Source organism: Haemaphysalis longicornis, unplaced genomic scaffold (assembly GCF_048455015.1).
Source record: "Haemaphysalis longicornis isolate Haplotype H1 unplaced genomic scaffold, Haemaphysalis longicornis Haplotype H1 scaffold_6, whole genome shotgun sequence".
In the NCBI taxonomy this organism is placed as follows: Eukaryota; Metazoa; Arthropoda; class Arachnida; order Ixodida; family Ixodidae; genus Haemaphysalis; species Haemaphysalis longicornis.
In genome coordinates, this window is record NW_027526407.1 from 138,504,096 (window position 1) to 138,530,930 (window position 26,835).

The 26,835-nt window shown below is 45.7% G+C and overlaps 2 protein-coding genes across 3 annotated transcripts in view; one reads left to right on the plus strand and one right to left on the minus strand.

Annotated features, from left to right (window-relative positions):
• LOC144141157 (uncharacterized) overlaps window positions 1-19,797 on the plus strand; it is a 34,769-nt gene extending 14,972 nt beyond the window's left edge. Inside the window, exons 1-4 of one of the 2 annotated variants that reach the window (XM_077672703.1) lie at window positions 8,078-8,306; window positions 12,663-13,014; window positions 13,983-14,316; window positions 17,334-19,797. In XM_077672703.1, the coding sequence (XP_077528829.1) occupies window positions 12,707-13,014; window positions 13,983-14,316; window positions 17,334-17,519 (828 nt within the window). In that variant the 5' untranslated portion in view covers window positions 8,078-8,306; window positions 12,663-12,706 and the 3' untranslated portion in view covers window positions 17,520-19,797. Of the gene's footprint in view, window positions 1-8,077; window positions 8,307-12,662; window positions 13,015-13,982; window positions 14,317-17,333 lie in introns of those variants that run through there. The other variant, XM_077672704.1, reaches the window with a different exon arrangement.
• LOC144141155 (PIH1 domain-containing protein 1-like) overlaps window positions 1-26,835 on the minus strand; it is a 77,859-nt gene that overhangs the window by 40,551 nt on the left and 10,473 nt on the right. Inside the window, exons 4-5 of the mRNA XM_077672701.1 lie at window positions 26,510-26,653; window positions 22,043-22,139 (exon numbers count right to left, since the gene is read on the minus strand). Of these exons, the coding sequence (XP_077528827.1) occupies window positions 22,043-22,139; window positions 26,510-26,653 (241 nt within the window). The remainder of the gene's footprint in view (window positions 1-22,042; window positions 22,140-26,509; window positions 26,654-26,835) is intronic.

Consider the following 26,835-nt stretch of genomic DNA (forward strand, 5'->3'; position numbering starts at 1 on the left):
GTACCCGGTACACCTACGCATGCGCGCAACCATGCAGTTGTTCCTCGTCTGCGCCTGCGCAGTACCGCCGGTCGCTTCCTGGGTACCGTACTGGGACCGCCTCTCCGCTGTGCTATGACTCTCTATTAAATGCGTTCAGCTTCTACCACTGTGAAGTTGATACAAGCTTATTTCCAAGTTGGCGTCGAAAGCGCGTGTTCACCATCCACGTCCTTGTCCTGGTGACCGGAGCGTTCTCAGGGAGGCCCTCGGGCGTGCGACTATACCGCCTGTCTGACGGTCACGCGAGCTATCGTGACCTGCATGTATACGCTGTGCTGGCAAAGGACTCGGGAAATCAAGCAGCTAAACACCGTGCGCGCTTTTTCAGTAGTACGCCTCGCTTACTGCTCGTTTATTTTTCGGAATTTCGCGTCATCGAAGTTCTTATGGTGCTCCGCTGTAGTACAACCGTACAGGGAGCGAGTAATATCCGCTTCTAACGATGGATCGCTCACAACGAAGCATTTCGCCAGGACTTCGTCTGCGCCACAACTATGAGATAAATAATTAAAGAGATGCGTTGCATCTAAAAAGGTCCCCCAGTCCCTAGCTGGAAATAAAACATCAGCCATAAGCAGCACGCTATCAGAGCCGGGAACCGGGCTTATAGATGCGGACTGCATGAATAGCGGTAGCAGATGTGTCGCATTGAACAACCAGGCGAATATATTATAGTCTAACCAGTTAACAGCAAACGTTGGAATTTCGAATTATTTGTTTTTATTCGAATTGTGATTTTGTACATATTGTATATTCAATGCTACGCATCTGCATTAACTGTAACAGTTGGACTATGACGGTGGTGAATAGAAGGAAAAAGATCGTGTACCGATGGACGAGTAGAAATTCATCAACATCGTCAGCCTGTCTACGCCCACTGTAGGGCAAAGGCCTCTCCCATAGATCTCCGATCCTCCCGGTCCTGTGCTAACTGCGACCAATTTATCCCCGCAAACTCCTTGATCTCATCTGCCCATCTAACTTTCTGCCGCCCCCTACAACGCTTGCCTTCTCTATAGGGATCCACTCTGTTACCTTGAATGACCAACAGTTACCTTGCCTTCGCATTACATTCCCTGCCCACACCCATTTCCTCTTCTTAATTTCTACTAATATGTCCTTAACACGCGCGTGTTCCCTGACCCATTCCGCTCTGTTTTCGTCCCTTCATGTTACACCTATCTATCATTCGATGGCGAACATTATTAGGCACATAACGGATAAGCGTTCGGTCGGACCGATGGCGTCACTGAACGACGTCCTCATCTATACAGCGATGTAACAGATGGATCATAGTGACCATTGGGGCGTCCGCTATATACAGTTCGCGCATAGCAAAATGAAAACATATTCCACATCCCTCCTACGTCTTTCGAACAATAAGTCCGCACTGCAAGTGGTCGCTGGATGCTGATCTCAGCTGACCTTTTCCTCTAACTACAGCGCTTTAGCTCCTAACAGGAGAAAACAGCTCTAACATACGGCTGGGTGTTAGAGCCCCAGAAAACAGCACTAACACGAGTTTGCGTTATCGTCCGAACATTCAAGCCGGTATGATCCGGTCGGGTGCAAAAACGACGCTTATCGGTCAGTCCACGTGTGTTGTGCGTCTTTTCGTCATAATAACTTATTACCCACGCCGTTTTTGCTATTTTTAAATTCCCTGATCGCTTTTAAGTACGCGGTGTAGCAGTTACCGAACAGACGGCACTACTTTCTAACAACATGTATGCAGCCGCAAATTCCCTGATCGCTTTTAAGTACGCGGTGTAGCAGTCACCGAACAGACGGCACTACTTTCTAACAACATGTATGCAGCCGCAAATTCGCTGCTAACAGCCCCCTTGGTCCAGTCGCTTTCTACGAGTGTCGTTATTTCCGCTCGAAAACATCAAGGTCGTCGCCTTTTTATACAACCCCGAAGGTGTCGTTGCAGACAATGCAGCAAGAACCAGTGTCCTCCTCTGCTTGGAATGAAATGCCTGAGGCATAGGGATGCGAACAACGCGCACTCATTGATCGGAGGTGTGCAATGGGAAGCAAGGAAAACAGGCATGCCCGCACGCGTAAGGATTTCGAATGGCGACACCGAATAGAACGCGGTCTACGGGGAATAAGGTGAAATACGAACGGCAGCTGCAGTGGCGGCACGTTAGTCTCATGCATAAATGCAGGGTGACGCTTCTCGAATCCTCCCTTCCTTGACACAGTGCTATCGCAACCGCGCATGCATAGCGCAGTGGCTAGGTCACCCTGTCGCGACATGTAAGCGTGCCGAATTCCAAACCAGGGGCCCTATTCTCGACTGCACAAATTGCCGGCAATTCGCCCATGTTGTTTTGCGTAAGCACGACGTTAGCAATCAGTGACGTGCTGCACCGATAGTTATGACGACATGCAGTGTAATTTGACGGGTCACTCATAAAGATCGCTACCAAGGTATCAAATATTGTGCAAGAAAGATATAAAAACATTTGGCATGTACTATAAAAATAAAGACGGTAGCTGAGGCTGACGAGAAAAACACATTTGTGGTGGTCAAATTTGGCGTCAACACCACAAGGCGATCGAGTAACGTTGATCCAAGAGCGAGTGAAATGCGGATGTCGAGCTAAAAAAAAACATCACACAATTTTTTTACCGCGTGCATTTATTTCTTTCAATCGCTTTTATGACATAGCTGGGCACTCTGCTTCAATGCAAGCTTTGTTGCGTTATCACCTTCCCTGCCGCCACCGCCCCCACGCTATCGCCTGCTGCTATGTTACAAGTTTATGGCGTGATACCAGAAAAAGACGGCCGCGACCATCGCTTCTATCACACATAAGAGCAGCAAAGCGCTACGCCTGATAACCACGGAGCGCACCGATGTCGCCGATTCACTCATTTGTCAAGCTCGACTTCAATCAGCGCTGTAATGAACCAAATAGTCACTTTTCTTTGTTATTTTTCTCTTGAGTTCGATCATGTGACCCAACAGCGTACTAGGACAAGTATGGATAAATGCCATGCATTGGGTTCTCTTTGTCATGGAGCTCTGTCATGGAGAGGCTTGTACTGCCCTCTTATGTTGCGGCTACACCAAACAAATAATTTTTATTTTATTTCCAAACATAAAAGCAAAATACTGCACGTTATTTGTATGCTCCATGATCGCTGACTTGGAAGCAGTTGAAACTATAATTTGTTTCGGTAGGAAACATGCTTTAAACAGCGCGCATGCGAAACTGCGCCTGCTGCAAATGGCCGCACATTTCGCGGCGCCGTAAGCCGGGGCAATTTTTTGCCCTATTTTGCTTGTATTTTGCGACAAAAACAGCCGCCATTTTCAAGCTGTTACGTAGCCTTACGTCACTTTTACGCAGGCTGAAGTTGCCAATGCATGACGTAATCGTTCCCGCCAACTGTTTAAATTACGTCATGCCTTCTCAGCCAATCACAGATAGGGCGTGTATTACAGGCATTATTGTTGTTGCATAGCAAAGACAGGCCTACGTTGTCATGTCTAGCACTTTTAGTCTGGTTTTTCATTACCGGACAAGAATTATGTGCTTTCAGCAAGTAGAAATAAGGTAAACTTTAGAACTGGTGCCCGTTCACGTCATAAAACGTCAAAATGACGACAACACACACAACCGCTTTGTCAACCGGAAGCGCGTGACCATAATTGAAAGCCAATCAGAAAAGACTTCCGGCAAATTGCCTGAATTGCCGGCAATTTGTGCAGTCGAGAATAGGGCCCCAGGCGAGTTCGGATTTTTTTTTTTTTTCGAAATGATGACCGCCATTTCGATGGACGGAACCAACGCCGCCAACGTCACACGTCAGAAATACCATTGACATGGCGCGAATTTCCATTCGAATTCGGGACAGCAGCGCCACTCGTGCGGCAAAACAATCTATTACCGCCGCTGCCGAAACTACGATCGTTTTGCCGCACCGCAGCTGCGAATTCGCAGAGAAATTCGCGCCATGTAAAACAGGCTTTAGTAAGCATATACTAGAGACGAAACTGCGCCTGTGAATCCATGTCGGTGTGGAGGGGGCGTATGGCGTTATGAGAAGACTACAGCTGCTGGCTTGCTACATCTATCAAATTCTCAAGCGTCTTCTTCGGTTTGTTTTCTTCACTATGTCAACGAGAAATCGTCGAAACTCGCTTCGCTTCTCTTGATTTGCTTGGAAACTCGAAATTCGCTCCACTGGTTCATGCAAAGACAGCTGTTCTTCAAAGCAAGGTGGAGGACTACAGTGCCGGCGAGCGACCACCGGTACATATTTAGATAATTGTACAAACCCACAATGCAGGAACGCTAGTTTGTGGTAAGGAGAGCTCGCTTCCAGGTTTTTTGCAGTAGCAGTGCATATGTTAACAGCGCTCTGGCATCTTCACTGAGCGAGTAGTCGGCGCGAAAGTTGTAGCGATGGTCTGTTCACCGGTTCTCCGCGAAAGCGGTGTTTTCATAGGTACGCGCATAAAACCTTTCTGAGCTTTTCAAAGAATTTATGAATAAAATATTGGCAAAATAAGTTTTTAATGATCCTTCTCCCAAAATTTTACATTATTGAGTTACCAGCTTGGGTTACAGAATTGTAGGCACCGTTCCGGCAGACTCTCAGTAAAAGGATGACGCTTTCGTATCAATTTCCTTAGCTTTAAAACAGCGTGTTTTATTTTACATTCATACGATTACACACTCTTCTTTTGCGTTTTTTGTGGCACTGTACATAAATTTACGGCCACTAAACCTTTTCAATACAAGCCAATGATGAAACTAAGGCGAGCGTATGGTTGGATGGCGGCCCATGACGACACAGACGGGCTTGAATGTGAGCCGCACAGACGCTATACTCGGCTACAACTCAAGAACGGCACCACCTCATGTAGTGTATCACTCCGCCAAAGCGCCGGACCCGTGACGTCAGTGCGCGCGCGTTTTGAAAGGGGTTTGCTATGAATGCGTGATATCGTCTGCCTTGCCTCACGAGTTTGTTTGTCGTCACTGGAGTCGTTTATAAGCATATTAAGTCCAAAAAATCACGGGAACGGCTCACGCCATGTTCGAAATATTTCCAGTAACGCCCTACTTGCGCCGCGCGGAGAAACATCCGGCTACGGTGATAAGGCACAGCGGCAACTTCCGGTGCCGTTCTTAAGTTGTCACCGAGTATTGCGCCAGGTTCCTCTCTAGTGTATATCGTAACAAACTCTACGAGAACCACCGTTTTAACTTAGTCGTTTCCGGGAGCACTAATTTTATCAGTGGGCCGTGCTGTAGCCCCGCTTTCTTAGGCGCCATCGACAGGGTCATTCACCCGCGCATGCGCAGCACAGTCCAAAACATGCCGAGATATGAAAACGTAATTTGAACGCGTACGTTAACCCATACGTGACTGCTTACGCAAAACTTGGCACTGCGCGAAGATTGCGCACACGACGAGAGGGCGACGACTGAAACAATACATGACGTCCCTCGACGACGATCCTGCCGCGAGATTAAAAGCGACTCGGTACTTTCCCGATCTTTCCATTATACTGACCTTCGGTTGTTCCGATTCTACTGATTACGCGGAAGGCGCTCGCGGGCGGCATGTAGAGCAGACAACAGGCGCTTACGTCAGCGCGAACCTCGTCAAGTGCTTCCAGAACGCCTACCGCTGTGAATCAGCCGCGCATTCATAACGCGCGAAAGGAAGGCGTCAAACTCGCGTTTCGCGTATAGCGCGTCATAATTCTGAGTTTCGTTCGAAAATAGGTGATGCGAACACAATAAAATAACTGGGGGTTATAAAAATGCTTCCAGTGCACAGTGTCCCGTTTTCCTTACCGCGCAGTGAAGCCATAGACCACAAACATAGCGCACGCACGCACGCACGCACGCACGCACGCACGCACGCGCGCGCGCGCGCGCGCGCGCACACACACACACACACACACACACACACACACACACACACACACACACACACACACACACACACACAGAATGGGGCGGATAAAAGAAATGCGCGCCAAACCACCCTGTGAAGGTGGTTGGAAAACGAAGCTGCAAACGACACTTGCATTCACACACGTAGCTCTACAAAGAGTGAAGTCAGAGACAAGTTTTTTTTTAATTGCGATAGATTGCCCTACGGCATAACAGGGAGGTTTAAAGGTAAATCATTGCACCAGTTCCACGCAGAAAGCCAAGAAGAGACCGGTACCGGGGTCCCCATATCCAACGCTTAAGATCGGGGGGTCTCCCAGGATGGAGGCCTGTGCCTCGGAGGTGTTGAATTCTGGCGTTTCTAATGCCTGAACAAGTCCACAACAGGTGTTCAACGTCAGCTTCTGGCGCAGGAGTCACACAGAAGGGGCAGGTGTCCGCAAACGGGGCGTGGTATCGGGCAGGCCAAGCGTGAGTAACTGCTGGGGATAACGCCACCCCAACTCGAAGCCTCCGCAGCATTACCTACTCCCAGCGAGCGAGCCCACTGGGGAGGTCAGTTCCACGCGGTGGAAGTAAAGCAGGCGTGGCGCGGAGGAGGCTCTCTTTTTCCACCAACAGTTCCTCTAGGGTAGATACTAGAAGTAGTGGTAGTGGCCGTGGGAGGTCTCTTAGGTGGTTACTTCAGAGATATTCTTCGCTAAGGTTAAATCAATGCATGATCCATGGACGGTGGTTGGTTGAGTTGTTTTGGGTAAGCACATTAGTGGAAACTCTTTTTTAATAAAATTAAAAATAGCTTAAACCTGGTGTTAGACGATCTCACTTCTCCTCCGTCTCTGCCGCTGCCGACGAAGGCGACGAGATCGGCGGCAGAGACGGAGAAGGGAGATGCGACGCGTTGGTGTGACCTTCCTTTAATTTTTACGAACTCCTAGCGCATGCGCAAGGCGCACACACGGCCGCTACACGTGCCGTACGCGGGCACGCACAGAGGCGCGAGAGGTCGCGTGACGCTATCACATGGCTTTCCGCGAAAATGCGGAGGGTCAACCCGCAGATGTGCTGGTGAGTGCACCGTCTGTCGCCCCCGTCTCGGCGTGGGCTCATAGCTCAATCAGTACGACAACGGGTTTCTCTATTCGTTCCAGGTTCAATTCCTGGCGGTGCCGGTACCTTCTGTTATTTGTTCGCGGGAGTTTTCTGTTGACACCAACGGTTGCGACAGAACTATTTAGACAGAACAGGTAAAGAGCTTCGCTTTAAAAAAGGCGAAACAGAGAGAAGACACCACACAGCACACTGGTGGTGTTTCTTTCTGTCCATCCCGTCCTCTCTCTCTCTCTCTCTCTCTCTCTCTCTCTCTCTCTCTCTGAGCATTTTATCCTGTCATGTGGAACATGGCCCAAGTCTGTAGGGTCGCCTTTGGTTTTTAAAGATTACAGTATTTCTTGGTATTTGAGCGCAAAAAAATTCTGTGTCTGTCAGTCCGTACGTCCGTCGAGATAACCTCCCGGCCAAAAGGTAAAGGAATTGCTGAAGAGGACGTTTACATAGGCTAAATCTTTCTATTCTACTAAATCTGGTGCCATACTTCAAATTTGCAGCATTATTGAGCAATGAGAAAACATTAAGCACATTTAAGGCAAAACATGAGCACGTAATTTACACTTGCACTGTTCTTTCAATTAAACGTAACGTGGCGTGATTTTTGTGAGAGCAAACGAAAAAAAAAAACGCGCTAAAAACAATATTTTAACCACATAATACGAAAAAGGCTCAGGCCCGAGCCTAATAACTTGAGAGCCCAACCAACAATCGACGTCACAACCATAATGTCCCCTTAGAAAATCCCACGGCTCTGGTTCGAGTCTGTTCATTGGCATCACCAAATTATCAGGCGTTCACCCAACAGCGGAAAAGCATCTTCAAGGCTATTTCTATCAAGCTTGCCGAAAAAAAAAAAAGTAAAAACAGGAATTTTCTGACAGAAGGCAATGTGGGTGCAATCGGTGTTCTGGCATTTATTAGCCGAGCACAGACAATAGCTCTATTTATCTCGTCCCCTGGTAGCGCCGCACGAAGCGGCGCGTCGTTGCTGCGTCACCTCACCTGCCCTCTACGTCACGGCGCGTTATCTATCACGCAATTATTGCACGCAGCAACCGCTGGGCAGCGATCGCGGTACAGGAAACGCCTCACACGTGCGCGCGTTCCGAGCGGGGCATTGGAAAAACGGGCATCGAAGTCGCGAACGGCCGCACATCGACGACGCGTCTGCTGCAAGAGACGACGCGAATCGGATTACGGCGGAAACTTCGCCCTTTCGTCAACGTAAGTTCGTGCGCACGATTTATATATAGCATGGGCTGAGTTGACTAGAAACGCAGTTTTCAGCCTCCGACGGGTCGCTTCTTTCAGAGAGCTGACAGCTGCGTTCTTTGCGCGTCACCTTATCGTTGTCAGACTTTTCACGATGTCCGGTAACGCACTTTCGCTACTTTTGACGTTATAATGCAAAGCCCCAATTGGGAAATTTGCGCGCCGATGATGTAAAACGAACTGGAACTTATAGCAGCGGCGGTGCACGGAATAATTCACACCACCTGAGTACCGAACGACAAAAAAATATTCCTGAGGTTCACACCAGCTGCCAGTAGGCGTGTTCTTTTTTACACAAGGCTATCGCAGTTCGGTTAGTCCTGCCGCAGGAATCAGCAAGCACACTCTCAAGCGGGTCCACCCACCGATTCCTGCTTCGAGTACGGAGGAAAATAAGCGGCGAACATTAGCGACGGCCAGAGCTTCGTTCCCGACTTGCGGCTGCTTTCTAAAAACACGCCAGCCGTCTCGTCGTGTATACTCTACACGACAGCTTGAGCCTGGCTACAGCCAGCTACATCGACACATCGCGGTGTCCTCGAAACTCATTCGAGTTACCTGTTTCAGGTAGTGGGCGGAGCGCTGCGCTCGGCCGGGAAGTGCCGATGGCAGTGGTCGAGGGGCACGGACGCCAGATTGCGCGCGGAGGGGAAATGCGCTATGTCCGCGAAAGAGGGCCGTTCGCAACATTCCAGGCAAGATGTCAACGCTAGTGTCACTAGATAAGTAACCTTATCTAGTTACACTAGTCAACGCCTTGCGTGACAAATGCGGCGTCACGCAAGGTTCAGTCTTGGGCCCTCTGTTTTTTTTTTTTTATTGAGACAACTAACACTACCACTATAAGCCTTTTTGCTGATGATTGCGTTTTCTATCGAGGTAACTAATCCAGACGACGTGGATAATCTTCAGGACGACTTAATTGAGCTAATTGAGCAGTGCAATATATGGTAAACGCAAATAAATACAGAAACTTCATACCTGGCATTTTTCCTTCTTTTGAGACCCCCCCTTCAACTGTTGCACAATAGATAGTACTGTTTCTGAAAGTGTTACCAAATCCAAATAGGCGGGTATTTTACTGACCGATCTACTACGATACCTGCTGATATGGCAAGCTTGCACAGAATACATTACTACTGAAGCTTTAAAAAAATGATTTTTTTTTAACACAGCCTATTCTTAGGCACAATTAGACTTGATGCTTATGCTAACTTCCGATTCGATCTTCCCTAGAACATGCATAAATTATTTGAAATCCACATCTCACGTGATTCTACTTAACTAGGGTTCCCGATATAGTTTCCCTTGATCTGCTGAATTTTATCATGTATAAAATTATTTTGCCTCGTTTTTTTTGTATTCAGTCTATAATTCAGTTTTCCTTGGAACACATTTTTACAGCGTATCACACCTCGATAAGACCTCATCATGCACAACATACCTCCAGTTTTCGCATGCCCACGACAACTCTCCCCTCGTCCTATCAATAAATGACTAAACCCAACTTCCGGCTATCTGAATCAGATCCCTCCTTTATCGAAGTTTCGTTAGTCCCGTCCAAGTGGAAAGTGCTCCATAATTATTTTCTTTTCGAGCTCATTCTTGTGCACTCCAAATGTGCCCGTACTGTGTTCAGTTTCTTGTTGTTGCCTTTTTAAAGCGGAGCTTTCATACTCTCACCGATGTCGCCTGCAGTCCACCTAAAATGCACCGCAAGAAAGCCAACTTTCTCTGATGATGATGATCGTGATTGAAGTGAAAAAAGAATTTAAACACTTCCTGCGGTCGGAATCGAACCCACGTCCCTCGTGATATGAAGTTGATGTCCATCCGGTTGCACCATTCAAGTATGGTCGAAGCAGTTTGAATTTGGAGGGGGGGGGGGAGCGGGGGGGGTGCATGGACATGCAAAGTAGGACAGAAAATACCTCTCCGTCTAACGATGATGATGGTTGAACGCTAGGGAGAGCCATGGAATAACCGTATCGCGAAAGCACTACAGCGCAATCGCAGTGCAGTAAATAAGAAACAGGTGTTTGTATCAGGAGCACACAGATCTTGCGAAAGCTTCGCGTTCCCTTATCGTTGTCGTGTCGGCAGAGGGTAGTTGATATTACCATTATTTTTGCACGCTTTTACGTGTTTCCATTTGTCCTTTTTCATTTATCGGCATAGTTTTGGTCTTTCTTGTCATGTTGTATTTATTGCGTGATCAAATTCCCCCCTATGTAATGCACTGGCAAGTGTTAACGGTACTGAAAAAAGGTATTCCCACTTTACCTGCCTGCCCACCAGACATACGGCAACTAATTCTCACTATTTTATCACACAAAAGCAGGAAAATCTTTGCCATGCCTTTCTAACGAAAGTAGAGAGAAGCCTTCAAAGCCCAAATTGCAAGTAATGAACGAACCCATGCGACAATTTTTTGCGGGTTAAGTAGAGGCATCTACGATATAAATACTATATACTATTGTACTACTCCTTTGCGATCGATGCGTATATTGTCTCGTCTAGAATTGTTCCTTTTTCGCGATTTTTCACGTAGCCATTTTGACCCAATGGAAGCCAGGTTTACCGCACGTGCCACGTGTCCAGAGAGCTTGTCAGTCGGATGGGGAAACGCATTAGTTTTTTTGACAGGAAGCCTCGAGCCCCACTAATACCCCTGTCATACGGCAGATCTAATGACATTTAGAGCCAATGTCATTCGCTATAAATGTCATTAGCTTGGCGCTACACGACATTACTGAAGGACATTTGCGGTGACTGACATTCAGCGGCTAACTGAGGTTTAGGAGCTCATTCAGCAGCCAAATGAGTAGCCTCGACAGCAGTGGCGTGTCACTAGACAAGAAAGTTCAGTAATAGGCCAAAGAAAACTGTTTCTAAAAGCTGTTAGCAAACTTATATTTTCCCCTTTGTGTTGTTTTTCAAATAAAAAGACAAACAAGCACTAACAAAAAAAATTCTCATTCCCAATAGGCTACCCTAATAGGGATTTTTTTGCGGATTTGTCTCGGCTTGTGATGTCTACTGATGTTACCGAAACTGGTGATTTTCTTAGCTTTATTTTTAAAAAATAATCCTTTGTTTCAAAAAAAAAAAAAAAATGTGCGACAACATTCGAGATGCACTTGAGATGTAATTTTGTGTTTTTGCGAGCTCGCTAATCGTCACCACTATCAAATGACGTTTGTTTCGCCGAGTAGACCCACTCAGCCAAACCGAATGTCATTAACAGCTAATGTCATCCACTTTGAATGAAATTACATTTGCTGTGTGACAGGAGTATAAAAAAACTTTCCCATTGGAAAAAAAAAACATGACAAGGGCAGCATGACATAATTGGGTGTGCATCCTAGAAGACGTGCCGATATATCTCGTGCTGCAATACACTAATTTCAAATGGCCAGCAAGCATTTCCGTGCTTATGTAATTTGTGAACAAATTGCGTCGCATGCCAAAGTACGTTACAGCTGGCCGAACTAAGTGCTTGTTGTCACACCTTTTGAGCACCTTTATTGAGTACTGGTGAAAAGCCAAGAACGCACAGAATTTTCTCTCAACATTCGCAAATAAAATGTGACAGTGCCTACAGCATCTAGATCCTGGATTACAGATGTCCGAGTTAAAGTAGCACAAGTGGCATGGTTCCTGTGCTGACAATGTATAGTTGCCTGGGTTCTCTTGCATTTATTTTATTTTTTCCGTGAAGTATACGAATTAAACACACAAATCCAAGTCAGAGGTCACAACCCATTTAAGAGGTTCGCCTTTACTCAGCTGGATTGATTGAAATGTGGTGGTCCAGAGGTCCCTTGTTTAAATCTGACAATGTGCAAAATTCGCTTAATTTTATTTTCAACTAAATTTGTTGGTTTCCCATCCACGGCGGCCGCTTTTCTGGTGAAGGCGAAAACCAAGAACGCCTGTGTGTACAAGATTTCGGCACACGTTAAAGATCCCCAGGTGTTCAAAATTCATCCGGAGCCCTCCACCGCGGCGCACCTCATTGCCTGCATTCCAACGGCGCATTAAACCCTGCAATCAAATGAATCAATTGAATTAGTTGTTTCATTTGTACGAGCTTCACCAAAAAATGTGGTGTCATTCCAAGCATTCATTGATCCATTTTGTACCCTCCGAGCAGTTGACCACATTTTGTGTACCATCCGTCGGCAAAACTTAGTGTGCCATAGATGCCGGGTTTTTGGCCAACTTTTGCATTAACAGTACTGATTCCTTTTTACGAGAAACTAACCTGGAATTCCTCCTCCTGCTTCTTGTTCCTCTCCCACCCAGGCATCCAGCGCATTCCAGCCCACCCATAAAGGTTCGCGTCCACCATGGCACCGTCCCGCCACCTCCCCCTCTTCCTCCTCCTGGCCGTTCTTCTTTTGGTGGGCACCCAGTCCACCGTGGCCAGATCCACCATCCACCATGTCACCTCGTACGAGGTGCAAAATCCACCCCAGGCAGGAGCACGACATGCGACGGTGGTTGTTGCTGACCGGGAGCTTCCCCTGGCTACGACCACAGAGCTGACGGCGGAGGAGTTTGACGAGGAAGATGACAGCGGCAGGGATGAGGAGCCCGTGTCCACGGAGGACGAGACGTCGACGTCGCTCGAGACGCCCGCTCCCCCACAACCGAGGTCAGTTGATGGGCGACTGATGACGCACAACTCCATTTCTTCCCTTAAGAATGCATGGATACGAGCTAGTTGTTACTCCATGTCAAATCATCATTGAGCACAGTGATTTAACTTCAAACTTCATCTGGTTTTTGCTGCGTTTAACAGTGATTTATCATTCCTTTGTCTTAGAACGAGGACATTTCAGTTCCGATATCCCATAGCAGTAATTGATTGATTCATTGATTGTAGGGTTTAACGTGCTGTAGTGGAGGGCTCAGGATTAATTTGGACCACCTGGGGATCTTTAACGTGCGCCTAAACGGGCGTTTTTGCTTTTCACCTCTATCAGAAGAGCGGCTGCCGCGGCCGAGAATTGAATGCGCGACCTCGTGCTCAGCAGCACCCCATAGCAGTAGTACACTCAAATTCAATATAAGACGCTGTTTTTCCTTTTAACTTAGGCCCACACAGCAGTAAAGTTGGAGCACTCGTCATTTTATTCAGGGCCTGTTTAGAAGAGCTGACATACTTAACTGACCATAGCACTAGTTGACTGCCATATGAAGGACTAGGTGGAGGAACTGTGGAGAAGCCTTCATACAGCAGGAGGAACAAAAAGGAGGCTGATGATGAGGATAGTAAAGAGACCATCCATCACTTTCAGCCTGTTAGTATCCTCAACAGGACGAAGGCCCCTCCCACAGACTTCTGGGCCACTTTTATTTTGAGTTTTCCAAGAGCATTCCTTGTCTTTAGACTGTCTCAGTTCACTCCTCAATTGAGTCCTTTGCCTTCTCCTGTGTGCTTCACTCGTGCTCATAAAATGGCATTCCTTGCCTGTTTACAGAAAGTGTTGGAGATTGTGTGTAAACCGAGCAATGCGGTTGGCAAGCATTCACTAGCCCGGACATTGAGACGCTGAACTAATCGTAGCACAGCACTTGCAACGCCTGTCCTTTAACCGTTCTTCCCGCCATGCTGTGCAGCATTTCCAACGCGGCCCCGCCACAGCGCGTGACCAGCAAGCCTGAAAGAAAATTCCCGAGCACTACGTCCACAACAACCACCACCACCACTACGACGACCACAGCGGCACCCACTACAACGACAACAACTCGGCGATCTCGGCCAACTAGCCCCCGGGCAACCGTGCCACCGGCGGTGTACGGAGCCCCGACTGAGGATCGTTCCGACGTCCGCGAGGACTCGGCCTGTCCGCGCCGGGAGGACATCCACCCGTGCCAGTGCCTCGAGATACCCAGCAAGATCCCCGGCGACGTCGAGACGGTCGCCACGTGCAAGAACATTCGGAACCAGCAGGTACGCTGCAATAACGTCTTGGGCACCCTGTTGCGAAGGTGGATGAAGCAGTCTGAAGCTGGCGGTATCCACCACATTGCATGCAACTTCTCTCCCATCACGACAATACATGTTTGTTTCATCGAAATGTCTCTCATGGCTGGAATGGGGTTGAGTGAGCTACCAAAGCCAGGTTCCTCCAAATTAAACAACGCAGTATTTTGTCTTCACGCCCCTTTTACCGTTTCCCATTGCACCGGAAGTGCTGAGCTTGTACCTACCGTATTTTCCCAATTCTAACGCACACCTTCTTTTGTAAAAATAGGCGTTCAAAAATACCCGCGCGTTGCAATCGGATGCAAGACCCAAAAACTGAACCAAAACTGCCACCTCAAAACCAAAATGAACTGAGCCAACGAATGACGAACATTTCGTTTAAACACACAGTAATAATCTCGGCGGAAACTGAAGCACCATTCCATGCATAAGGCTCCCCGGAGCCATGTGTTTGCGATTGGGGAAAACAAAGGGATCCCATTTTCAAGTGCAAAGCTTCACAGAAGGACTTTAGCAGGCCACAGCGCATGCCTACTGATGTTCAATTAAGGGGAGACGCGGGTCTTGGAATCCCGAAATTTGGCCAAAAAATCGATTTTTAGAAATCGCCATTTTCGGAAAGTAGAGCTATTTTTCTACCGGTTAGCAAAATATCCAGACCCAGGAGTACGTATTTGAGCCATAATATCAATTTATAGCACCGACGCCCGCTAAAATCGGCCAAGATTCGACGCGAAAATAGCATTCTTTCGACGACTCGCCTCTCGGGTTCTACACGCGCCACGGCGTCCATCTTGGTCTCATTCGAAAACGCGTCTTTTCGTTTTCAATTCCCCGCCAGAACCACTCCGTTTCGTCCCCTGGTTGCGAGTAAAACCGGGGTAGAAAAGAGACGGATCGCGCCGCCTAATTGGTTACTGACTGCACGTGACCGCAGGGCGCAACCTCATTGGCTGGGCGCTGTGGGTCGTCTGCTCGGCACTCTCATCACAGGGCAACGGCTCATGTATTCGTCTATGCGAGGACCGGCAAAAGCCCCGCATGGCGTAAAAATAAAGTAAATATGTCTATCGATAACCGAAAGGAAGAACAGGCATTATTAAAAGCGCCTGAAATACGATTTTCTGCTCCTGTGACGACGACTTATCGCGAGAACGGCGCCGAGACGGAGGTAGGCTTAGCGCCCGCGCGGGCTGCCGAGACGATAGCGTAGCGATATGATTACGCCTGCGGGGGCACTAAGGTGCGTCTATCTTTCGATCAGCAGCAAATAGAAAGAAAAGAAATGATAAAGTGGAGGATGCCGCATGCCGACGTCGCAAGGGAAGTGTGTTCATTCTGTTATCAACGATGCTGCGGCGGTTCGGCCCGCACACCGGCGCGCGCTTCCTCGTCGGCAGGTTACCATATAGATGAGCGATTTGAGAATTATAAATGTTCGCACTGTGCACAATGTGCGTTGGTAACGTGATATACGAGTAGATTAAACCGAAAACGTGGTTATCCCACCTAGCCAAGCGCATGCACGTTACAGAACAGTGGCGGGCATTCCGTTACCAGCCCCTTCGCTGCAAATCCGATTTGATTGCTACAAATGAAGCAGTAACATAACAAAATAGCGTTTACAACTGTGGTCCACGCTCGGCACCTCAGCCCTAGTCGCCAAAGAGAGACGGCACGATGCCAACAGCATAAAAATTGAAGCAATGTTCTGGCTTTGCTTTTGTTCAGTTTTTCTGCCAGGTGCCATCTGTAGACAGAGGATTTCATAATTTTCCCACCAACTGATTTCAGCAAACTTGGTATACTCGTGTTGAGCGAAAAGCGAGCTACATTCTAGAACCTTTCTTTTTTTCATATGCTCAATAGATAAAACTGTCACTTGTAGTAAAACTGCGATTTTCTCAGCTTCCCTTTTTTTGCATGTGTGCCTAGCCTTACAGGGGTTTTGAGGTAGTTTTTTTCAAAGGATTTCTACAAGTGTTATACCGTTGAATTCGGGATAAAATGAACTGCATGCTGAAGCTATTTTAATTGGCTCATTTTGCCTCAAATTAGAGGTCATAATTAGAGGTTATAATTAGAGGTTATAATTAGAGGTCATTAAGTTTTCAGAAAACTGCACTTGGCATAATTAGATTAATTCTATCCAATAAACTATCTTTACAGGAATATAAATAGCTTCAGCATGCATGGCAGGTCTTAAGCTACACACCCATACCATTTATTTTTTTAAAAATTGAATAAAAAGTTCCTTAAAGGCCCGTAAGAAATTACTTAATTAGGCTCCAGTGTTTTCTTTATAACTCAAAAAATAATTATACCACTTGAAAACTAATTACATATTTGAAATGAGGAACACAAAACACATATGCACAGTGATTTTCATTATCGCAGACCAATTAATAAAAAAGTTCATTTCAAGACCCACGTCTCCCCTTAAATTGTTCGTACAATTTTGAGGCATCTGTTGATGGCACTATTTCGTGTGCACAGTAGAATTGGCGACAAGTTATTGTTGTGATTTCCAGGTGTTGAATTCTCCTCTGTATTGCAATCAGGGGTGCGTTAGAATCGTGCAAATACAGTATATTGGAAGTGACAATCGTGCTGTGCTAATACTTTTGTCCCTCAGCTATTACAAGCAGATTTGCCTGTACGGCCTGAATTCTGAAGCAAAGTTCCATAACTGGTGTACAGTCGATCCCGGATGTATCGAACCTGGATATATCAAATTATTGCATACATCAAACAGCCTAAACAGCCCCTTGGAAATCCTATGCAAAAGAAAATATTTTATATATTGAATTTTCAATATATCCAACTATTTTGTGATCCCCTTGGAGTTTGATATATTTGGGATCGACTGTATACCTATTGAAGAGCACTGTGTATGAATAGGAGAAGCCCCACACATCTGCGAACTTTTGCACCCGTCTCTAATCTCTTCCTTCTTCCCACCTATTCCCCCCCTTTCGCAGGTGCTGAGCGATGCTCTGAAGGGCTTCCAGCGCCACAAGATCAACTTCTTTGTGCTGGACAGCTGCAAGCTGCCTCCCTTCCCCAACGGCCTGTTCCACAACGTCGACATCGAGTGGATGGAGGTGCTCAACTCCACCGTCCAGTTCCAGAAGGAGTTCTTTGGCTGCTCCAAGGGCTGCCTCTGAGTCTCGATGTCCACAACAATCTCCCAAAACAGCTCTCCGTTGGCGAGACAAGAAGAACCGATGTGCGACGGAAAGTTCACAGGCCCAGACGAGATGGTAACGTGGAATGCAGAAGCTCACATTTCTCTCGAACGCAGACATTACAAGTGCAAGCTTCGACGGCAAACAGCCCAGCAGTGTGTGCACTGCAAGATCTGAGTGAGGTTGATGCGTGAAAGCGATTGTGTAAACAACAGGCCTCAATCAACGTGATTGTAATGCCTTGCTTTTTCTACATCCCTGAGGATAGTTTTGCAGAAATATTGTTTGCTTTTTCTGTGTGTTTATTTACTAGGTCACAAGCAATCTCCTGTGTTGATGTCTCAAAACAATGCACTGTTTGTACTGAGCTATTGCCTGACCTTTGGTGATTTGTGCAGTCTATGGATCACCAATGCGTATGATTCAGCTACAGAATGCATGCCTCCAAAGCCACTGCTTCCAAATGAGCGACAACAGACCAGTCTACTAGCTCAACGTACTGTTTCTCGCAACCCGTCAACTCTGTCCAACATGTTAGGTTGACCTTATTGACCCTTGTAGAAATTCCATCGCAATGCATGTGGGCGGAGCCAAAAAACAGCCCCCTACATTAGTCGCACATAAATCAGTGTGCTAAGAAAGGTGTTCGTTTCTGAGAAGTGCCATGGACAGACAAAAGACAAATGACAGGTCCTTAGACTTTCCAGGATGGACCAAACCCACACTCTAGACTGGCTGTGGTTTCGAAACTAAAACAAAATTACTTTCTTTCAAGTTTGTATGTCGTGTGGTGCCAGATAAGCCATAGAAAATGCCCCGTCTCCTGAAAAGTTGGTTCGAGATTGTGTTTTGTACGAGAACGTAATCCTTCCCAAACTGTACAGTTCAAGCGATCATCAATAGACGACCCCGTAAAGAGGGCAACCATTTCACCGCTTGTGACGTAATTTGGTGTCGTTTTCAGTTAACAGATGTACTTGCATGCACCTACTTATCATTTTTTAATGTCTAAGTTGTTTCATTGCCACACACATCACAGCCACAGCCAGGTGCTATGGAGTGGCGAAAGCTTCACATAGAAATAACAGCCCCGTCATCTCACTAATATCATTCACCACCACATGTCCAAAATGTCCAAATGTACATTTTTCTTCTATGTCAGCTATGAAAAACGTCACCTGGGTACCAAGCATGTATTCATTAGCAATAATCACTTCGAAACACTCGCAGGACCGTTGCCGTTGAATTCAAAGAACTGACACTGCGCCGGATGTGTGAAACGAATCGTTATGAACAGTCCATAACAAATGATGTCAACCCAAGTAGACAAAAAAAGATGTTCTTGGAAGCACAGTAATGGTATCGTTAGAACCCTAAAAAATGCTCATTACAGTTACACGGAATAAAAAGTGTTCGACGTGTAAGAAAAAAGTTGCAGAACTTGTGCGTACACATTCCTATTCTTCTGTTCATTTCTTTCATAACTTATGGTATTTGAACGCCTGCTTTGTTGCATAAGTTTCTCAATGGAAAGCCCAATACGTCCTCAATGTTGCTACTCAGAAGCTTGTAATGGCTGATCCCTAAGGGGCTAAGAAGACACAATATAAACTTTGAAGACATTAAAGAACCAACCTTTGGTAACTTGCTCTACTCGATACCAGCCGACAAAAAGTTTTTGAGTCAAAAGGAAAATGAAGATTGTTGAGGAATTTTCAAATTTTGCACAACACAATGTCCGTAGTGATGTGATTGGGGGAATACCAAAAAAGCGTTACCACTGTGATAATTGCACGTCAGCCTTGTAGTGGCGCGATCAAACAGAACTGGAATTACCGAAGTCTTTCGAAAGAGCCAAACTTGTATACTGTCTTCATGGACTCTACAAATCCACTATATCTAGGTCTATGTGCCTGTAGTATAGCTGCATTTCCCAGGTCGAGTCTTTTTGCTGGTAACATCTTTCTGCCCACCAATTGAGAAGTCTGCCAGCTTAAAGGGTGTTTCGCAGGCAGCTAGTTGCGCAAAGCTGATTCGAGTTCCTCTGTACAAATCTCCTCGAGTAATGGGAACTCGCAGAACTCTACTCAACACATTCATGCTCAAAGTATGGCAGACTGCGACTGCACTTGTACGAATGAATTCTCTCTCAGATTTTCGCGTTTCCGGCAGTGATTCACATGGACGTGTACACATCTCTCCTGCTCAAGGAAGCAGCATTGTCAAGTCATGAAATAAAGTTTTGTTTGTTCACAAAGACAGGCCTCAGCTTTTCATTTTTCTTTTGTCACTGATTACATTTGCTTGAAAGCTTCTTCTTTTTCTTTTCCACAGAGGAAAGGAAACTGCCAAATAATCTCTAGCAGTGAATGATGTGCTACCCGTACTGCATACCACCAGCCAAGCTGCGCATTTTCAACACATACACGAAAATAAATCGATGCTCAAGAAAGCAGCACCGCAAATCAAAGTCTTCACTGAAAATTTCGGACAGGTAGCACAATTATCCAGTTCACCGATACGCCTTTAAGCAGCAACAAGTGCTAAAAGTCTTTCATCCACACATCTTCGCAACTGTGGCATGAAAGATCAAAGACTGTGCACAACGATTCAAATTTTACATGGCAAGAAGAGTTGGCAATAAACAGTACTCTCAGTTTCTGGCAATACTGTCCGTCAAGGGTCGTGCCTTTTGAAAAGATGGCGATTTTAAATTTAACACAAAACAGTGGCATATCATTGTGCGGTCTGGCACCTCTGACCAGGCCGATCAGTATAAAACGGAGCACACGACACCAAACCTCAGTCTAGCCATGTCAGCGTCTTGCTGCGTTACAAAATATAACGTGCCCACTACACAAAATTATTTCGCACGCATTTAAAATATTTAAGAAAATTGGTTTATGGCACTACTGTACTGTAACATGTCACTCTGGCAGCAAGAATTGGTATGAGGCTGTGCTTTTCTGTGCTATCTCCTTCAGAACTTGAGCCAATCTTCAGTGGCTAATTGTTTGGCAACAATGACCTCCGGGAGTTAATTTTAACCCCACTGCAAAAGGCTGGGCTTGCAATTTTTCAAACTATAATTTAAAGACTCCCTGTGCTATGAAGATTATTATTGAACTTGTCACGGAATGAGTAAGAACCACACCAGCAACAGAAAGCCTAGGAAGCTACTGACAGACTCAGCAATGATGACTGAATATTTCGAAATGAGCATGTGACTGCAGTTGAAGCATGCAACTGATACAGACTCAAAATGAGCTTGCATACCACTCTCCAACTTTAGAAAAAAGATCAGAAAATTTGAAGAACGACCACCCTTTTGTTTTGGAACACTGATACTTCGGGTGCAAGTTGTCCAATTCTAGCTACGCATGAATTTAAACTTGAGGTTCAGTGATTGGGGTAACCATGAAGCCTATGGCTACGCCACTGTTACGTTGTGGCAGGACTCAGGACAAGAACTGTGGAAGATGCAAGCGATGTTTTTACGTTATTTAGAAGTTGGCCATGAGAAACCCCTTCACTGGATTACGTATTTCATCTTGCTTCATTTTTCTTGGACAAGGGAAAGCATGACGCTATTCGCCACTGTCGTCTCATGATGCCGTTATAATGGTGAAACGCTTGACTTAGTTAAACAAAGATGGTGAGAGTACGGCAAGCTTTTGCTTTACAAAACATTAGTAAAATATAAACGTGAGTATGTGTCATCCATCTGGGATTCTCATACTAACTGCCTTAGTCACATTATTGAGGTGATACATGATCATTCTGCTCGTTTCATCTGGTTGAACTCCTTGTGCAACCAGCTTTGCCTCAATGAAAGCTAATCCTCACTTACCCGCTCTTTCAGTGCGCTGTAAAATTTCTCGCCTTTGCCTTTCCCGTAAGACTTTTCACAGTAACCCCACTCTCAGCAACATTCTCTCATAGCGCCCATCAAACGTATCATATCGCAACGACCATCAGTTCAAGGTGGGCATTCCCACTGGCCTCCCCCAATCTGTATATCGGCTCATTCACTCCCAAGACTGCAAACAACAAGTGGAACCACCTTCCAGCCTTTGCCGCTGCTACAACAAGCGTCACTCTGTCTGTATCTTCAATCTGCAACCATTTGGTGTTGCTTCACCATTCCAACCACCACTGATACGTATTCTGCACTGAAATTTATTCTGCACCCGGAAATTTAAACTTTTCCCGGCCCCCCTCTCGTAACATCTGTGCATAAAGATTGATACAAAAGAGGCAACCGCTCCTAAAAGGACACAAATATAACGTCAGTTTAAGGCGGGCAGGCAGTCAGGCAGGCAGGCAGTCGGTGATCACAGACGCCTCAACTGACCACCCATCACTGCAAGGGCTGTCCTTTGGGCCACAACGCAAAACCCAAGATGGCAACCACATGTCCTGCTGGTATAGAAGACAAATTGGGGCCACTGAAACACTCCCGTGACAGTACGAGCGCAGAATGGCGACACTGCGAGACTCACGTGGGGAGCTCCGCTATGAGTGGTCCCTTGCGGTCCTGGATGCAGTGGTCCGGCATGGTGCCCATGTAGGGACGGTTCTTCAGCACCACATAGTTCTCTGCACGGAGGAGGATGAGAAAAAAGAGAGGGAAGGCAGGTTACATCTACAGCCACGTGAATCCACAGCCACATCCGTAGTCGAAGCCACTGGAAGGCATCAGTGCTATCTAAAGAAAACAAGGCCAGATTGCCTTCCATAACTTACTGACTTTGTGTATTGAACATGCACACATGACCATCACCATCAGCATAATATATGTTCACTGCAGGACACCCCTCTCATTGACTTCCACCTGCTCCTATCTGCATTTCTCAACACCAAATTTCCTTATCTTATCCCTCCATTGGTGGGATATCACATGAGCGTGTGCGAGTGTGCTATAGCACTTGCATACATATACACACAATATTGCAAGTTATGAACAGAACTCCAACACAGTTGTAAAGTGCCACATTAAACTAAACAGTTTCAGTATTCACACAGTTTCCGTGCACATCACCTTTTTCCTGCGTGCCACAAGTTGGGCAAAAAAAAACAGTAACCAAATCGTCCCAACGGGTTCCTGCTTTGTTGAAAGAGGTTCGCACTAGGGCCTCAATTTATTTTGATTTTTTTTTTTTGCAGCATGGTAGACCAGGACAGCCTGCAGAGCAATTTTTTATACGTGGCATGCGACGAGATAAGTTTCCACCACATTGTTCACAACCGAAAACACAAGTGAGTTAATGGAACACCTGCCCACTGTGAAATGTCAGGACCGGGCTTACAGTAAAGTTCCAGGAGAAGGCCCTCCCCCAAAACATCGCCCACCCGACTTTAAAGGAGCCATGAGGACAAAACACAAGTTCGGTTCATTCGAAAGATGGCCTCTATAGAATCATACTGACACCACCGTTAACGCACACTTCGCTCAAACAAGCTAAATAACTATGAAAAAACGGAATGGCCATGCGACCCACTAGCTCATTTCTTGCAACAGAACCTATGATGTCACATGAGCTCAGCTGTGCGATTGGCTGAGGACGGAAAAAGCAAACGCAAAATAGGCATGGCTTATAGGCCTTCCGAACATACTATTTGCGCTATTTGCATATCCATTTAACAGCAGTAAGAATGGTGCAGTAAACAATGAATGTTACAAAAACGCACGTAAGCACAGAAGTACCGATGCGCACTGCTGTTGGTACTGGGTGCACTACGCTTGCTTTAGCTGCACAGCACTCCGCCGCTTTGAAGTTGCTTTACAGGACACTGGCCGATGGCATAAGCGGCATTGTCTTACGTGACCCTGTTTGTCGAGGATACCCCAGGTTTCATGAGACGATCACTTTTTACAGTAACAAAAACAAGCCAGGTGCACATACGCACAAAAACAAAGCAACAGCGGACAACGGTTCGTGGATGACTATAGCAGCGCCATCTGGGAGGGCTGACGGACAGCAAGGCCGCAAACCCGAATGACGCAGTGGAAGTTCGCCTGAATACACGCGCTTCTGACGTCATTGCTGACATTACGAAAACCTACGATATGGCGGGAGAATCAAAATTTTAACCTAAATTGATCAATTTCTCAGTGAATACGGCATCATTTGCTGCCGGACAAGTGTTGGGGGCACTATAAAATGCAAAATCTTTCAAATAAAACAAACTTGTATTCTATCTTCATGGCTCCTTTAAGGGGAGGCTCCTTTAAGGGAATTCATAGGTCTTTAAACAACTTTCTTTTATATATGAAGTAAACTGTGTAAAACTTGCCAATGTTGCTGCTTTTTTACCACTGATATCAAGTATGCCGTTATTTTTTTAGTCAGTCAATCAGTGCCTCAGATAACTAGAGATAATTAAAGATAATTGGCCATTCTTGGAGGAACAATAGACAAAACAGTGTTGATCATAAACTGCAATCTTCATATTTTCCAATACCATAAACCCTGGTGAATTCAATAAGAGAATCAATTTCTTGACGCACCATTTCGAATTAATTTTATGGCTCATTAAACTTTGGTAGCCCTAATGGGAAAAAACCATTTCGAACACCCACTTCAAACACCGAAGTTTAATGACCTGTAAAATTATTTCCAAGCACTGCACCAAAAAGCCACTTCCTATAGTGCATTCATCAGTGTTTATAGCATTAGAAAATATGACAATGACAGTTTTATGACCAACACTGTTTTGTCTATTGTTCCTCCAAGAATGGCTAATCATCTCTAATTATCTTGGGCACTAGTTGACCAACTAAAAAAATAATGGCATATTTTAACCAGCAGAAAAAAAGCAGCGAGACTGGCAAGTTTCATAGAGTTTACTTAAAAATCAAACAAAATTGTTTTAAGACCCCTGTACCCCCTTAAAGGGAAAATATTCAATTTACTAAAAGATTGAAAAGATCGCTTACCCCTAAAACTGCGCTAGCTTCGATGCCTTCAAAAGCCCGATGAGCTTCATTCACAAGAACATCCCGCAGCCGCGAACACCGCTGATGTTTCAATTTAGAACAAAATAAACACAACCTGTACGGATTTTTTTACTTGATATCTTCGCAGTTTTGTTTGGTGGCGCGGCCACTTTTTTGTAGTTTTTCGCATCTGACCAGAAAGTACGCCCACCCCGCATTTTCCACTCGAAATCTCTGTACTTTGGGTGGGCGTTCTTCCGGAGGAACTTTACGGTTATTAATGCTTTTGAAGCTGTTTTACTAGACTGTCTGAAGTTTTGGAATTTCGAATACTCTACAAACACTGTTTGGTATTCGAATCGATTCACAGGACAGTTTTGCTCTCCTTCAAAATATCGAAAGTTTTTCAAACATTCGAAATTTACGAATAGAGCCACCTTTATAGCCACAGAACCAGCTTCGGATTCTGAGGTTATAAAAGTTTGCGCTGCCACGTGACATGTGCACCTTCAGCGGGGACACTGCTCTTAAAACAGCTCCTTTCAGTTTTTAAGCAAACTCTGCTTTTTTTACACTGCCATTTCAAATATGCCATTATTTTTTCAGTCAGTCAATTAGTTCCCAAGATAATTAGAGATGATTCATCATTTGTGGACGAACAGTGGACAAAACAGTGCTAGTCATAGAACTCTAATCTTCATATTTTCCAATACTATTAACCCTGGCGAATGCAGTAAGTAAATCAGTGGTTTGATGCACCGGTTAGAACTACTTTTACACCTCACTAAACTTTGGTGGCACCAGTGGCAAGGAACCATTCTTACATCCCATTTCAAACACCAAAGTTTAATGAGCTGCAAAAGTAGTTCTATGACTAGCACTGTTTTATCCACTGTTCCTCCACAAATGATGAATCAACTCTAATTATCTTGGGAACTAATTCACTGGCTAAAAAAATAATGGCATATTTCAAATGGCAGAGCAAAAAAAAAAGGCAGCAAGGCTGACACATTTCACAGAGTTTGCTTAAAAACTTCGAGGAGCTGTTTTAAGAGCAGTGTCCCCCATTAAGGCTTCACTGCACAGCACGCCCTTTTGGGTTGGCTTGCTTGCACGACGCGAACGCCATGCAAAAAAGCCCAACACATGCAAACCTCGCGTGAAACAAGTGTATGCCAACTCCGGCATTCTGTAAGCTGAAGCGGAATGCTAGTAGTGTAAAGTGTATAGGACGAAAACAAGCTTCCTGTCAATACAATGGCATCATTGAGGAATCACTGGTAATTATTTGTTCGCTTGTGGTAAGGTCACACCAGTGATGAACATGCCTGGCCCCTTTCCAAGAACTTTTGGAACCTGTCAAATACGCTGCCTGTATTCACAGCGTGATGAGAAACTCATATTTCTTCACGGCAATGCATGCCAATTGTTCTGTTCCACCGCTTCCCCACTGTATCTTACTTAACCTTTCATGTTCAATTTCTGCACGACGTTGTTATCAAGCACTAGTACATGGCCACTAAGGTGTGTTAACTTGTCCTGACTGCCGAAGCCACCTTTTTTCTGTAGCTGCATTTTACAAGCTGTACGCGCGCTAAAAAAATTACTCGTATTCGAAAATAATTCACACAATTTGCACGTCTGATTTTATCTCTGCAAAACATCGTTTTCTGCCCATGAATCTCTCAACATTGTACATACACAATCTCCTTAGTGAGAGCAGGATTCAACTCCGCTTTATGGACTAGTATGTACTAATGTACAGTCATAGACAAATGACATGTGAACACGTAAATATGAACCAGAATGCACAAAATTACAAAATACTGTTCGTAAAGATCAAATAAAGGTGTACTATTGGCATGTTTGCAAAGCCACTTTTCCCAACTTTGATACTGTAACTAAGCCATATGTGAATTTGATTTGCATGGAAAGAAATGGCGCTATTTGCGTGTTCTGGTTCCTATTTTGTCGTTTGACATACACCCCCCTTACAGCAAAGAGGAAGAAGTGAGAGGGAAGTGCGTACGTCGGTCGGGGTTGGCGCCGTACTTGTCCTCGATGCCGTCGAGTGCCACCGTGATGAGGAAGGTCTTGAAGAGCTCGTTGGTGCTGATCTTGCGGAAGAAGGCATCGTTGATGATCACATCGTACGCCTTGCACGAAGCCCCACCTGTTGATAGGAAAGGGCAGCATTTTTATATTAGAGCAGAAACTTGGGCAAGATCTTACTAGGATCATATTGACACAAACCATGCCTTTTGTTTTGCTTACTTATGTGTTTTGTTGCCAGTGACTGACTCCCCCCCCTCCCCCCCTGTTTTCTCTACATTCGATGCGAATTGACTGCTTTCC